At 38.8% G+C, this 12,793-nt stretch overlaps 2 protein-coding genes across 4 annotated transcripts; one reads left to right on the top strand and one right to left on the bottom strand.

Annotated features, from left to right (window-relative positions):
- The first annotated feature begins 3,928 nt into the window (after positions 1-3,928).
- On the top strand, positions 3,929-7,574 carry LOC307047615 (tumor necrosis factor ligand superfamily member 14-like). Of its 3 annotated transcripts, none has more exons than XM_079694640.1 (7): positions 3,929-4,067; positions 4,485-4,648; positions 5,520-5,564; positions 5,654-5,687; positions 5,833-5,904; positions 6,022-6,259; positions 7,120-7,574. In XM_079694640.1, exons 2-7 carry the CDS (start codon positions 4,553-4,555, stop codon positions 7,319-7,321), a joined length of 687 nt encoding a protein of 228 aa, XP_079550766.1. In that variant the 5' UTR covers positions 3,929-4,067; positions 4,485-4,552; the 3' UTR covers positions 7,322-7,574. The 3 variants fall into 3 exon arrangements, with proteins under 3 accessions (XP_079550766.1, XP_079550764.1, XP_079550765.1); XM_079694638.1 differs by having other exon boundaries at positions 4,485-4,750; XM_079694639.1 differs by lacking the exon at positions 3,929-4,067 and adding an exon at positions 4,070-4,207 and having other exon boundaries at positions 4,485-4,750.
- A 2,015-nt stretch (positions 7,575-9,589) lies between these two features.
- On the bottom strand, positions 9,590-11,876 carry LOC307015891 (uncharacterized protein). The gene is made up of 3 exons (XM_079644841.1): positions 11,178-11,876; positions 11,024-11,057; positions 9,590-10,671 (listed from the first exon to the last, which is right to left on the bottom strand). Exons 1-3 carry the CDS (start codon positions 11,394-11,396, stop codon positions 10,286-10,288), a joined length of 639 nt encoding a protein of 212 aa, XP_079500967.1. The 5' UTR covers positions 11,397-11,876; the 3' UTR covers positions 9,590-10,285.
- Between the last annotated feature and the right edge of the window lie 917 nt (positions 11,877-12,793).

The following is a 12,793-nucleotide window of genomic DNA, read 5'->3' as shown; positions in this document are numbered from 1 at the left end:
ATGTGGGGGGATAGGCAGGCACATAAGAGCGGGAAATGTGTCAAATTGTTATGTGTGCGTGTGTGCTTGTGAGTGCCAGGTCACGTGTGATTAACATGGGGGGATTGGGCACATAAGGGGGGAGGACACATCTAGAGTGTGTGTGTGTGTGTGTGTGTGTGTGTGTGTGTGTGTGTGTGTGTGTGTGTGTGTGTGTGTGTGTGTGTGTGTGTGTGTGTGTGTGTGTGTGTGTGTGTGTGTGTGTGTGTGTGTGTGTGTGTGTGTGTGTGTGTGTGTGTGTGTGGTGTGTGTGTGTGTGTGTGTGTGTGTGTTTTATCTGATCTGGATGGTTACTAATTCCTTTTTCTTTATGGCGGTAATTTTTGACCGGGAACACCAGTGTTACAAAGTTGACTAAATCATCCAAAATTCAATGAAAGTGCTGATCAGCAATTTTATATGTTCAAATGTCTACTGTGAAGGATATCATAAAGCCTTAATGCAGCCGATTGTAAAACAAAGAAGCTATGAAAGTAGTAAATCGGTCAGATTTGACCCGAAGACAACAGGAGGGTTAGTTAAAGATGAATTAACTTACTTAAATAATTGTCAGATAAGTTGCAACTTTTGTTTAGCAAGGTTGTAAGAAAAACCTTTGTCTGCTGCAAACAAAGGCTGGAGATTCACTGTACAAAAATAATGAAAATAGTTGGATAAACTGGAGGGTGAACTTTCTATAGTGTTTGTCTATTAAGTGACATCATTGACATTTTCTGTTATATAACGGATATATATATATATATATATATCTCCCTTAAAGAACACAATGTTTCTGCACCCATTTATATGATTTTTAACTGCAGTTTTGAAAAGCGTGCTGTCAGAACTGAAAAGTGTATGAATGTATTTTTAGTAGGTGATTACACGATAGCTTTCAATACACATGAATTTTTTATTGTGGTTATTGTGACATGTTTGACTTCATGAATCACACGTCATAGTACCGTTCTGTATAATGCATTGCATAGTGATGAAGACGTGTATCATTTGTTCAGTCGGGTAAACTGCCTTTATCATCTTTATTGTTAGTGAAAATGAGAAATTAAAGATCTTCTCATATCATTTAGGTTCCCTATTTTTGACCTATCAGACCATTGTTTTCCCCAAGTTATGTGGGAAGTCTGTCCCTTGCTGACTCATTCACAGTGACCTATATACTACAGTAATCACTCACAATAACTTTTTCACAGCAGACATTTTAACTTCTTGTTGAAGGAAAAGAAAAGCTCTTAATTATAACAATTATCTCTGTTTCATTGAAGTGTCCAAGTAAGCCATGACAGTAAAGCAGCTAACTGTTATACAGGGCAAAAATACAAAAATATACTAAATAAAGTAAAAGTAATACGAATATTTTGTTTTGTTTTTCATTTGTATTTACTATTTTATATTCAGTTTAAACAATCAGTTACAGACAAATACTTCTGGGGTTTCACTCATGTCCAGTCCATTATTCCTTCCTCTCTATAACTGCAAATTCACAGCAGTCCACCACAAATGGAGACTTCCGCCTGTCCTCCCAACACTTTATCATCACTGAACACAGTGTCTGCATGTGTCTGCGTGTGTGCGCGCGTGTGTGTGTGTGTGTGTGTTTGTGTGTGTGTGTGTGTGTGTGTGTGTGTGTGTGTGTGTGTGTGTGTGTGTGTGTGTGTGTGTGTGTGTGTGTGTGTGTGTGTGTGTGTGTGTGTGTGTGTGTGTGTGTGTGTGTGTGTGTGTGTGTGTGTGTGTGTGTGCGGGGGTTGTGGCTTGGTAACATTTATGTAGTGTGGTTTCAACACGTTGAGTTTGTCAAGTCAAATAACCCCCTCCCACGACAATGGACAAAATAGATTGAATTTCACACTGAACAAGCCGTGAATCATCCCCTTCAAACCTTTTTAACATAATTGACACAGCATTTAAACAACAAATAAATAAAATATATCAGTATTCTCATACAGCACGTACGAAGGAGATGTTTGATAAAGTGAGGGAAAAGAAAGTATGCTCTACATGTTTTAGAGGTATGTAAAGGAAATGACGGAATAAGCGGAAGAACACAAATAAAATTTAACTAAAGCTGATTGCCCACACATTACTCAGCTGTCCACATGCATGCACAATAATGATATAAAAGAGTTTCAGGGAAGGGAGGAGAGCACAAGAATAACAAGTTAAGATCTCCTGAAAAAAACATGAAAAATAAAGTGTTACCACATGGGTCTTGCACACTTTTAGAAATAAGGATTCCAAAAGGGAACTTCGTAAAGGGCTGAGGTTCTACACAGAACCATTTGTTACTGAATAATCTTATTTTCAAGGGTTCTTTGTAAGAAAAGTGATATTTCTAAATGAACGTACTATCCTAACCCTGACTAGTACAAGTGCAGTGTGTGCATTTCAGCTGTGTAGCTTTGTCTCAAATCCATGGCGGCTGCTGAGTGATAATCACCACTGCTGAAAATGATGTTAACGAGAGATAACTATGCTAGCTAGCTATCTCACATAATTATTGGTAGCGGTAGCAAATCATTATAGACTGTGCTCTATTAACCTAACAAATATAAACACGAGAAACATTTACTTGCGGAGTGGTGTGTGTTGACCTGAACAACTGCAATCTTAGCTTGTCCTGAACGTAGTTTTGTTGTGAAGACCACCTTAACCGAGACCAAGTCATTGCTAAGACCGGAGTGCACACATGCACTGGCACACTCACACACACTCAGACTGAATAACAAACACTTTAGTGTACATATGCAAATATGCACTCTACTACTCACCAATAACCCGTGTCTGTATCAGCCGTGCACACATACATTTCAATCTTCAATCTTCAATCTTTGTTGGAAGCATGGCTGTTAAAAGATCCTCCCAACCGACCCCCTAAAACTCAAACATGAGTTGTATGTTATGTTGGGCCCCATGGTAGCAATGGCTGCATGCTAACATGTTACAGTGAGATCCACGTAATAGTTAAGAGTTACTTTTATTTGTGGTTCTTCATTTACCCCCAGAAGACATAAAGGTGATAAGTGAAGGATATTTTTATAGCCCCTGAGTTGGTTTCTAGACAAAACCCTTGGAATATAAAAGGGTTCCCTGAAGAACCCAATGGTTGGGTTCTTGTGAGGACCCTTGGGGGGAAAGGCACCTGATTGAATCCCCAGTGAAACCTGTTTATATTGGTTTCTAGGAAAGTAGAACACTCTGAAAGGCTTCCTGTTGACACCTTTATCAAAGTTCAGCCAAAACAGCCTTATATGGTAATAGTTATCACATCTTATTGATGAGTGTATATCAAAATCCTATGCATGTCCTCTGTACATCATAAATCATCTTTAATCACCAGTTGCCAACAACAATAAAACAAACATTTGCTCAAAGACTGAGAAGTTTGAAAAAGCAAATAAGTGAGAAAGCATTAAACTGGCCGTCTTGCAGGAGGCTTTGTAAACGTCAGCTCATTGTATGGTGAGCTTCAAAGCACAGATACATTAGACTGTGGGTGAGAAAAACTGTGGTAGCAGCAGTGGGTATAGCGGTCAAAGTACAGATGTGAAATTAGAAACTTTACTCCTCTGAGCTCAGCCTCCACATCAAACTCTGCTGTTTTAAAGTCAACTGATCAACTGTACCATCACACTGTATGGTTCAATAGTATACAACATGTTCCAAATGCAAGACTTAGCTGAAGAGAGCAAATTGTGCAAGTTTCTTAGAAACTTAACAGAAATAGCTACAGAGAGTAAGAGCAACAAACCAAAAGTGTTAAAGAGCATATATATGACACGCAAGGCGAGAGAAATTGAAGAAAAGGAAGTGTCAGCTGAGAGACGATAACTTTATTTGAAGGGAGTGCCCCACGCGCTTACACACTCTCTTTCTGTCTTTTTCTTCCCAGTGTCATCTTCATTTCCTCCTTACATGAGCTTGCTTGAAGAGCAATATTCTTGATAGTTGACAGCAGGCGAGCAAACACAGTAGGGGAGAAAGCTGAGAAATCTATACTTGCAGTGGACAGAGGATTTTCCTCTTCTTAAAGGGTGAGACATCTATAAGCCAATTTAATATTATTGTTTGAAGAGTTTAATAAGGGGTTTTAGAGGAGGGTTTAAAAGTTTGTTGTGCTGCTGGATGGTTGACTAAGCTGAAGGGGAACATCTGGTGCACACTTTATACCAAGGTGATCTTCATTTAAAGTACTTCAACAGAATGAAAGAATATAACTTTTTTTTAAATTATTGATGTGTTGAAACTTACTTGGCACAAGAAGTAAGTTTAAACACATCAATAATTCAACAAAAAAAGTAGTAAGGCTATGTAGAAATCACAGTTCCCATAAGCTGGTTGCATCGTGTCTACTAACTGTAACTCCATGTCTGTTTTGGTCTATTTTCAGTACTTTTTCAGTACTGCCTTTCTGTTCCCAGTTAAACTAACCCTTACCCTGTCTCTTTTAGGATCCCTTCCTCACCACAACGTTTTAACCTTAAGCCCTAACGTCCCAGCTGGAGTGTGATCTGGTGGGATGGCAGAGGGCGATGTGGATCCGTACCCTCAGGTGTTTGTGGTTGACAGCCAAGCCAACTACGTCTCCATGCCTGGCGAGAAGAGGCCACGTTGGGTGAGATCAGGACAAAAGTTTATTCTCCTGCTGGTAGGACTCGCCCTGTTGGGACTTGTTGTCGAGGGGTATTTTATCTACAGTCTATACAAAAAAACCGAGGTGAGATTGATCTCTATTTTATGTCTGTGTGGGTGAAGGGAGACTCCAGAGTCTTGGAGCTTTGGGCTCTTGGAAAGTCCTATTGTTTAGAATTTCCCTCTTTTCCTTTACGTCATAACCAGACACGCACTGTAGTGGATTAACACGTGTGCGTGAGCTGTCATTATTTCGCCTTTTAATTTACTGGTCTGCAATGACAAATCTGGCAGATGGACTTGTTCTCTAGTTCTACTTCCCTTTTTTCTCTCTTAAGTGCAAACCAACAATATTGCTTCACTTTTCTAAACAGTTTCATAATGACACTTATTACAATACACACCTGCCTATATTATGTTGTGCACTTGTGCATGTTATGTAATATGCACTACAGTTTACAAATCTAACCTTTAAGACTGTACAATGTCAAAACTTAGATACTCAAGACCAAAAAATGGCAGGTGACCTTTTGCCTATTTATCATATTGCATTAAAATGCTATTCAAATACTCCAGCGTTAACAAAACACAAAACTGGTCAAGTTACATTTTTATACATGTATATATTACATTTAATTAAATGAAAAACGACCTCAATGTTTTATATACTTCAAGATTTTGTTATGTTTTTTTGTGTAAATATGCCTTTTGTTGTCTGTACATTTCTGTTAGTTTCTTTGTTGCAAGACACTTCCTGTTCTTACACGCTTTTGAACTTTTGACATCTGAAAAACACACACTGATTTTGTTACACATGCTATATTTCTCAGCCCCTCCTCTTCCCCTTTCTGCAGGAATTGTCCGACAAACTGACCAATCCTCCAACATCTGGCGGGCAGGTAGGTGTGGGTGCTGAATCACAGGTTATACTGTCGCACCGCCGGATGTGTGTCGGAGTTTTCTGCTTTAACACCTTTTTCTGTTTCAGGGTGGCACCATATTGAGCCAAGTGGCTTCCAAAGGTAATGAGTTATTCTCTGTTCTGTGATGATGATGAGCCACAAATATGTGATGTGTGATTTACTCCAGCCCATGCAAACCTCACGTGTCAATTCAGATATAAGGTTCGACATTGTTTGATTGATCTGAACATGCGTTATCAAACAGATTCCAATGAGATTCCCACAGTACGACCACATCTGGAAGACATCCAACAGAGACCCTTTGCTCAGCTTATAGGTAGGAACCCTCTGAACACTCAAACCAGGTGACTGTATCTTTTTATTTCAGCTATTCTCCTTAATTGTCTTTGATCATAACAACTATTTTGTATTTCCTATCTCATCTTAACGCCAGGTTCAGACTCTTATATCGGAGTGAACAATGAGGTGCTGTGGGAAGATAAAAATGGCGAAACTGTAACCCACAACATGGGCTTTGAAAAAGGCCGGTTGATGGTCAAGGAGAATGGCTACTACTACATTTACTCTAAAGTGACATTAAATGTCGCAGAGGAGTGTACGCTTATCCAGCACAAGATCATAAGAGCCACCAGTGCCTACGGCGAGGATATTGAACTTTTGAGATCCAAAAGGTAAGTCAGTGTGCCTCTCTTCCCTCCCTCTGATGCTGCACATGTGCTTACAATTGCTTTCTTGGGTTCAACCAATGTGTACCTTTGCTTCTGTGTCTATGAAGAGGTTAATTTTCTAAGATTTTGGGCCATTTTGCTTCAGTAACATGTCTTCTTCCATAGTGGAAAGAAAACATCGAAAATACAATTTATTATTTTTCTAAATATGTCAATTTGCGTCCGTAGGGTTGACTTAAATATACTAAAAGTTCGCATTAGATAATGCCAAATTAGCATATTAAACTAAAGGAAAAAATAAAAAATTCAGAAATATGCATTCATGCAATGTAAATAACTGGTTGAGTTTCATGATAGCATCTATTTCTTACATTACAATGACCCCACTCACTGGTAGTGTCTTCAAAGATTTATGGAAATACACAAAACATCTAAAAAAACTTTAAAGGCTATTATCTCTACATAACAAAAAAAACGGCCTGCATGCACCATCTTTTCAGTTGAATTCCTATCTATTTTATGAAGTTTTTTATAGAGGGGTTTGTTGAAATATCATTTACAGACTGATTTAGAGAAAATATTCATCTCAAATAATGTCTTTTGGGCTGTTGATCATGATTTCTGTTTTATGCATTCTCCTTTGACTCAAAAATCTAAAATGAAACAAGAATTTAAACCTGGCTTCATCCAATGTTTAGAAATCTGTCCCAGAAAGTGTTCACATTAGCCCCTAGTTTAATTGGATAATGCCTAATATGCATACCTAAACATAACATTCCAGAAAACGTATTTATGAGATGTTGCTGTAATATCAGTAAATAAGTGCTGGTTGTATCGTGTTGCTTTATATTTGTCTTCTGCAGTTACCGCTGCTTCAATCCTACACGCTCCCCGATTACTCACAAGGAGGATATCCGGAACAGTTTTCTGGCTGGGATCTTCCACCTGGAGAGTGGGGATACCATTTTCGTCACATTGGAAAATAGCCCAAAGATGTTTCCGAGACATACTGAATATCTCATGGGGGCATTTATGATATATCCAGGTGGATTGCTGCAGGAATAATATCATCTGTCCCACATTGTGAACAGATTCTATTTCTCTGTGTTATGAACGTACACCATATGTTGTGGTGAATGTTATGTATCTAATATATAGGCCTATATCATCTAAATTATACTATATGTAATTGAATCCCTTATGAAACAGCAACTAATGGTTTTGAGATCATAAAAAAGTATCTGACATTCAGGTAATATAATCCTACTTGTTGATTTGTTGCATTTTTTGTTTTTTGTTAATAAAATGCATTCATTCATTCAGGTTGTATCAGTTACTGATTAGGTTTTATGTTAGACAGATCAATGAGAAAAAACTTTTAATATTTATTTGTGCGGTAAAGTAAGAATAGATTTTATTTGATGTGACCTAATAGCTTGAGCAACCTGAGACAAATCACGCAGTTGCAGATTTATAGATGCAGAACACACACAGCGCCTGTATGAGTGAGGAGCAGGATGTGGTTGGGTAAGGATGCTCTGAGGAGAGGATGGAGGGGAAGGGTGGCTGAGGTGCAGAGGTTGGTGTGGCTGACTCAGCTCTTCTCACACTGTGCAGGGGAAAGTTTTACAGACATTGCAGCAGCAGTGTCACATGGAAAAAAAGACATATGGATGTACAGAAAAGTTAAGTTAAGGAGTGTTCAGCAACCAATGAAGAAATTCCACCAAGAAACCAGGGTGTAAAGAATGTTCGGGATTATGGGAAACAGTATTTCGATCTATCTGTCTGTACACACAAATTGGAAGATTGGCATTAAAGTTGACTTTGACTTTGACTATGCAAGATGCGAAGTGTTACAAACAGTAACAATGAATGATGACAGGAAACCATGCAGACAGGTAAAAAAATGTATGTGAGTGGAAAGACTGACCTCAGAAGCATCTGAGGTATATGGGTCACTTCCTGCTCAAAGATGCAGTTGAAGATACTGTGTATCTGAGTGAGGTCAGTACACAACAGTATAATACTTGTGCTGCGTGAGCATACAATCTATTTTTCATTGCTTGGAGTATAATTTCTCACGTGATGTACTTATGTAGAATTTCGAGGTACTTGTAATTTACTTCATTGTTTCTGTCTTTGCCTTTCTTCATACCTCTACCCTAGTTCAGAAAAAACACTGTACATTTTGTTCTATTAGATTAATTTGACGGTTGTAGTTATTACTAACATTGAAGATTACAATTTTGCACATTGGATATATTAATCTTAGAGAATACAATGCATTATACAATAAATTACCATAGCGGACAGACAAATGGTTTGCATTACGGGAAAACGCCAACAAATACATATAAGAACAAGAAAAATGTGGCTTTGCAAATGTTTCATGCACCTTTAACCATAGAAAATACTTTTTTAAAGATGGAAGGTGAAACGTTCGTACAAAAAGCAACTATAATGCCCTTCGTTGGGTTGTTGCAGAACATTTTTTGTAAACTGACTTTCAGGATTAAGAGATATATAATTATTATCAACCTAATGGATGTACATTTAAAATTCTCTCTCTTTAGCGCTCATTTGGACTTTACCAGCTCCTGAAAATAAATGTTGGGTCTTAAGATGCTTAATGCTCTGCAATGCTCACCAGCTTGTTGCTATGTGCAAACTATAAAGCTTGAAAGCAGAGCTGCAGATTTGAGTACAAATCATTTAGCGCAATGGTGTTGCCAAAGATTGACAGGGTTTGCACACATCGGCGATCAACACAGAGTTTTGTGGACGTTTCGGCATTTGATTTTGAAAATACAAAATGTATTACAACCACTTCAAGTAAAGGACATACATTCATCTTGAGCCACAGATGAGCAGCTTTGAACACAAACATTGCATTTTCCTTAGTTTAGTCTGTGCTCCTCAGTCTGGGAATCACTAATATGAGTGAGATGCCATAAAGAAATTAATGGAGGAGAAAAAGTACAAAATTCACAAGTAGTAGCTATTGAGAATTAATATTTAATTTTAGACGCAATAATTGGAGCATGCCCTTTGCTTCTTGTGTGAGTGTGACTTATATATCATAATAGAAGGGAATATTTGTTACATCTTGTGTCAATATCAGACAGGAGGTGTCATTTAGGTTTGTTGACTGCCATGTATAGAGGTTTTTTTCAAACCACACTGTTTGGTAAATAAACAGGAAGTGATGTACATCCAGTTCCCGGCATAGGCTGCGTAACAGTAGGGAACTTTCCCTCACACAGGAACGTTTCATTTATTCCGCTTGAAATGATGACGCAATCACTTTCACACTACTTTTTTTTTCAGGGCAAAATATCCAAGTTTAATATGGATACATTGAAATAAATTCAACAATGTGCAAATTGTCCATAGGACTTACATGTCTTTCAAAAACAAAACATTTTCTTATTCATGAGTACACATATTAAAGATACTTTAGTAATGTGGTCATGATTTCATCACAGAGACACTTCTCATAGGACCTCCACTTAACCTCACTAGATCTAAATGAGATCCCTGAGGAGCTTGTTGGGGTTTCCGAGCAGAATTATCATCTTGTATTTTATTATAACACTCAACTTTATGCACTGAGTAATTTATATATGAAAAAAACAGAGCAAAACAGAAGTAATATAAACCAATATAGGCTTATTAAACTAGCAGTGTATTGTACATCGACACTAATGTAGTGATATCTACTTCATAATACATTTCTATTAAAACAAAAAGTATAAATATAGATACATAAATAGTTTCATCATCAAATAAATATATCATATACATATTTATACAAAATTAGGCAATTGTGTTTCCCAGATGCAGTTTGCATAAAAAAATGCAACTTCTCCTTAAAATCCTGCTTAGCTTCATGGCCTTAGTTTGCAAGAAATCTGGATAAAGCTTTGAAATGAGCACCGGAGCAGACCCATTTTCATTTAGTTGGACACTTAGAAAACACAGTTATGACCCAAAGGTCACACACGTGCAGGCAGATCGGCGTCTACATTAGTCCATGAGGAACATCCCAAGTCCTGAGGTGTTCAGCTCCAGCCTCCAGTTCTGCAGTCCCTCCTTTGATACGGTCATCTGAGTGAACAGTTTCTGCCCGTCCAATCGGCTCACTGTCCAGCACTTCCTGCTTACAGGCGTTGTATCCGCCAGAGCCGGAAGCTCCACCTCGCAGGTGAGTTTATCGCCCAACCTCACACTGAGGAGTCCCGCGCTACATTCGTAGGTGCAGGTGAGGTTGAGATTGATGTATATGAAGTAGTACCCCACCTGTTTGGCCTTCAACGAATGCGTACCTTCCTCAAACTGGAAGTTGCTTCCCACGGACAGCCCAGCACCATATTTGATTTGAGACAATTCCATGGTGGAGTTCTGCAGCTTGCCTATAGGAGGAGACAAATACAACTCATTTAGATGATGTTTACAAAGGGCAACAACAGGCTTCATAACACTGTAGCATTATTTTCTGGTGTTTTTTTTAGTAAAGACTGACATGATTTGGAAAAGCTAAGAAATCATCTGTGAAATCTTTATAGTGTGATTTAGTGATGCAAATAAACGATATTTAAAGTTTGGATATTACACTGTCATGACGAGGAGAACGTGTATTTAGAATATGGCTTTCCTTTAATAATTAATCATCATTAGCATAATTCCAACTCAGAATTTTTTTTTTTGTACGGTTGTGTGAATCTGTTCCTTATATGTACGAGAGATTAAATAAATTTGACTTACTTGAGACGGCTTCCAGATAGGCAAAGTTCTGCATCTGTTGACAAAATAAAATAAATATTGATTAAAATGTGCATAGGACATATAAGTCAAACTCCAAAAAAGAAGGAAACAATAGGTAACTTTTACATTTCATGAGCAGAAGTCTTTTGTTTACCTTGTATACTGACAGTGTGTCTCCTGTCAGCCTTGATGTCCCGGGATCAGATGAAAGACGCGGGGTCTTCAGCTCGGACCGCAGCTCCATCACCACCATCACTCCGCCGGCGGCCAGAGCTGCCACCGCCACAAGCAGAAAAATGGTGGACACAACGAGGAAAACGTCCAGGCAGCTTCCACGGCGGCGGCCGCTCTTCTGAAGAGACTCAACGTCCATTGCTTTATCTTGGTGTCTCTTTAGTCTGTTGTAGGATGCTTGAGCTTCAGGGTCCACAGCGTCTGGTTAACTTAGAGAATAAAAGGGTCCAGGGGCTCGATGGTTTACTGCCAAAAAGATAGTCCTCTTGATATCCAGAGTTCACTCGGCGTCTTGATGTGATAGCTGTGAGCATGCTTTTTATACTGCACTCTTAAACTCATGTGCAGTTTCATACACAGAGGAAAAACGCGGAAGTCATGGGTTTCCCTCTCGGCTCATCACACACACGCCCCCTCCTGAGCAGCGTGTAGTTGAAGTGAGAAAACGAGACTTTTCCGCGGCTCTCCCTGATTGAGCAAGAGCTGCCCAGAGGTAGCGCGCGCGATGGAAAACGAAAGGGAAGGAAACCTGCTCATTCTCCAGTCTCACTACACAGACTCTACATTCCGACACAGTCAAATACAGGCTTTCACTCTCAACGTTCAACCTCACAGCGCTGGCGAAAGTGGCACAATGGAGATAATGCAAACATAATGGGAATTTGGCCTTGAAAGCCTAAATGGAAAAGTATTTGGGGCAAAGGGAATGGTGTGTGTGTGCGAAATGCAATGAGATAGGTTCGGGTTTTCCTCGAGTGTGTATTTCATCAGCGAAAGGAAACTCAAACTGGTATTACTGCAGGTGTGTTTACCTTGCGTAATGTTGGGCCGTACTGTGTGAGTGTGTGTGTGTGTGTGTGTGTGTGTGAGTTTCATCACCAAGAAAAGCTCACAGTCACACCTCCATGTTTGTATACCTGGCGTAATTTAGGCAAAACCACAGTGTGTGTGTGTGTGTGTGTTTGTACGTGTGTGTGTGTGTGTATGTGTCTGTGTGCGCGTGTGCGTGTGTGTGTGTCCGGAAACATTATAGGAGTTACAAGGATGACTAAACCACTCTACATTTTATGAAAGTGTTGATCAACAACTGTATGTTCAAATACCTACTGTGGAAAATAGCATAAGGCCTTGAGGCAATCAAATGTAAAACACAATATTTATGATTGATGAAACACAACAGGAGGGTGAATAAATAGTACCATGGAAGGATAAGCCTCAATAGTTTTTATTGGAACTGTCTTCTGAAGAAAGACTTACTTTGAAAACAGTTGAGAGTTAACAAGTTAATTTGCTCGTCATTTGAGTTTTAAGCGATTCTGTATCTCTTCATTATGTCTAGGTACAGTTAGACACAGCTCCGTGACTCTTGCTAATAAATTCATAAATAAGCATGTGCTTCTGTTAATTATAAACGGAAAAAATACACCTGAAACAGCTGAAGCTGACAAAAGGTATGAGAAGTAGAGCTTATCTCTGACCCATGTTTGGGTATACTGTAAGTGTATACTTTTATTCTACTTTTACATTTTGAACTAC

Source organism: Notothenia rossii (genome assembly GCF_949606895.1).
Source record: "Notothenia rossii genome assembly, chromosome: 1".
NCBI lineage: Eukaryota > Metazoa > Chordata > Actinopteri > Perciformes > Nototheniidae > Notothenia > Notothenia rossii.
The sequence above is the reverse complement of the archived record's forward strand: the minus strand, read 5'-3'. Positions and strand labels throughout refer to the sequence as shown.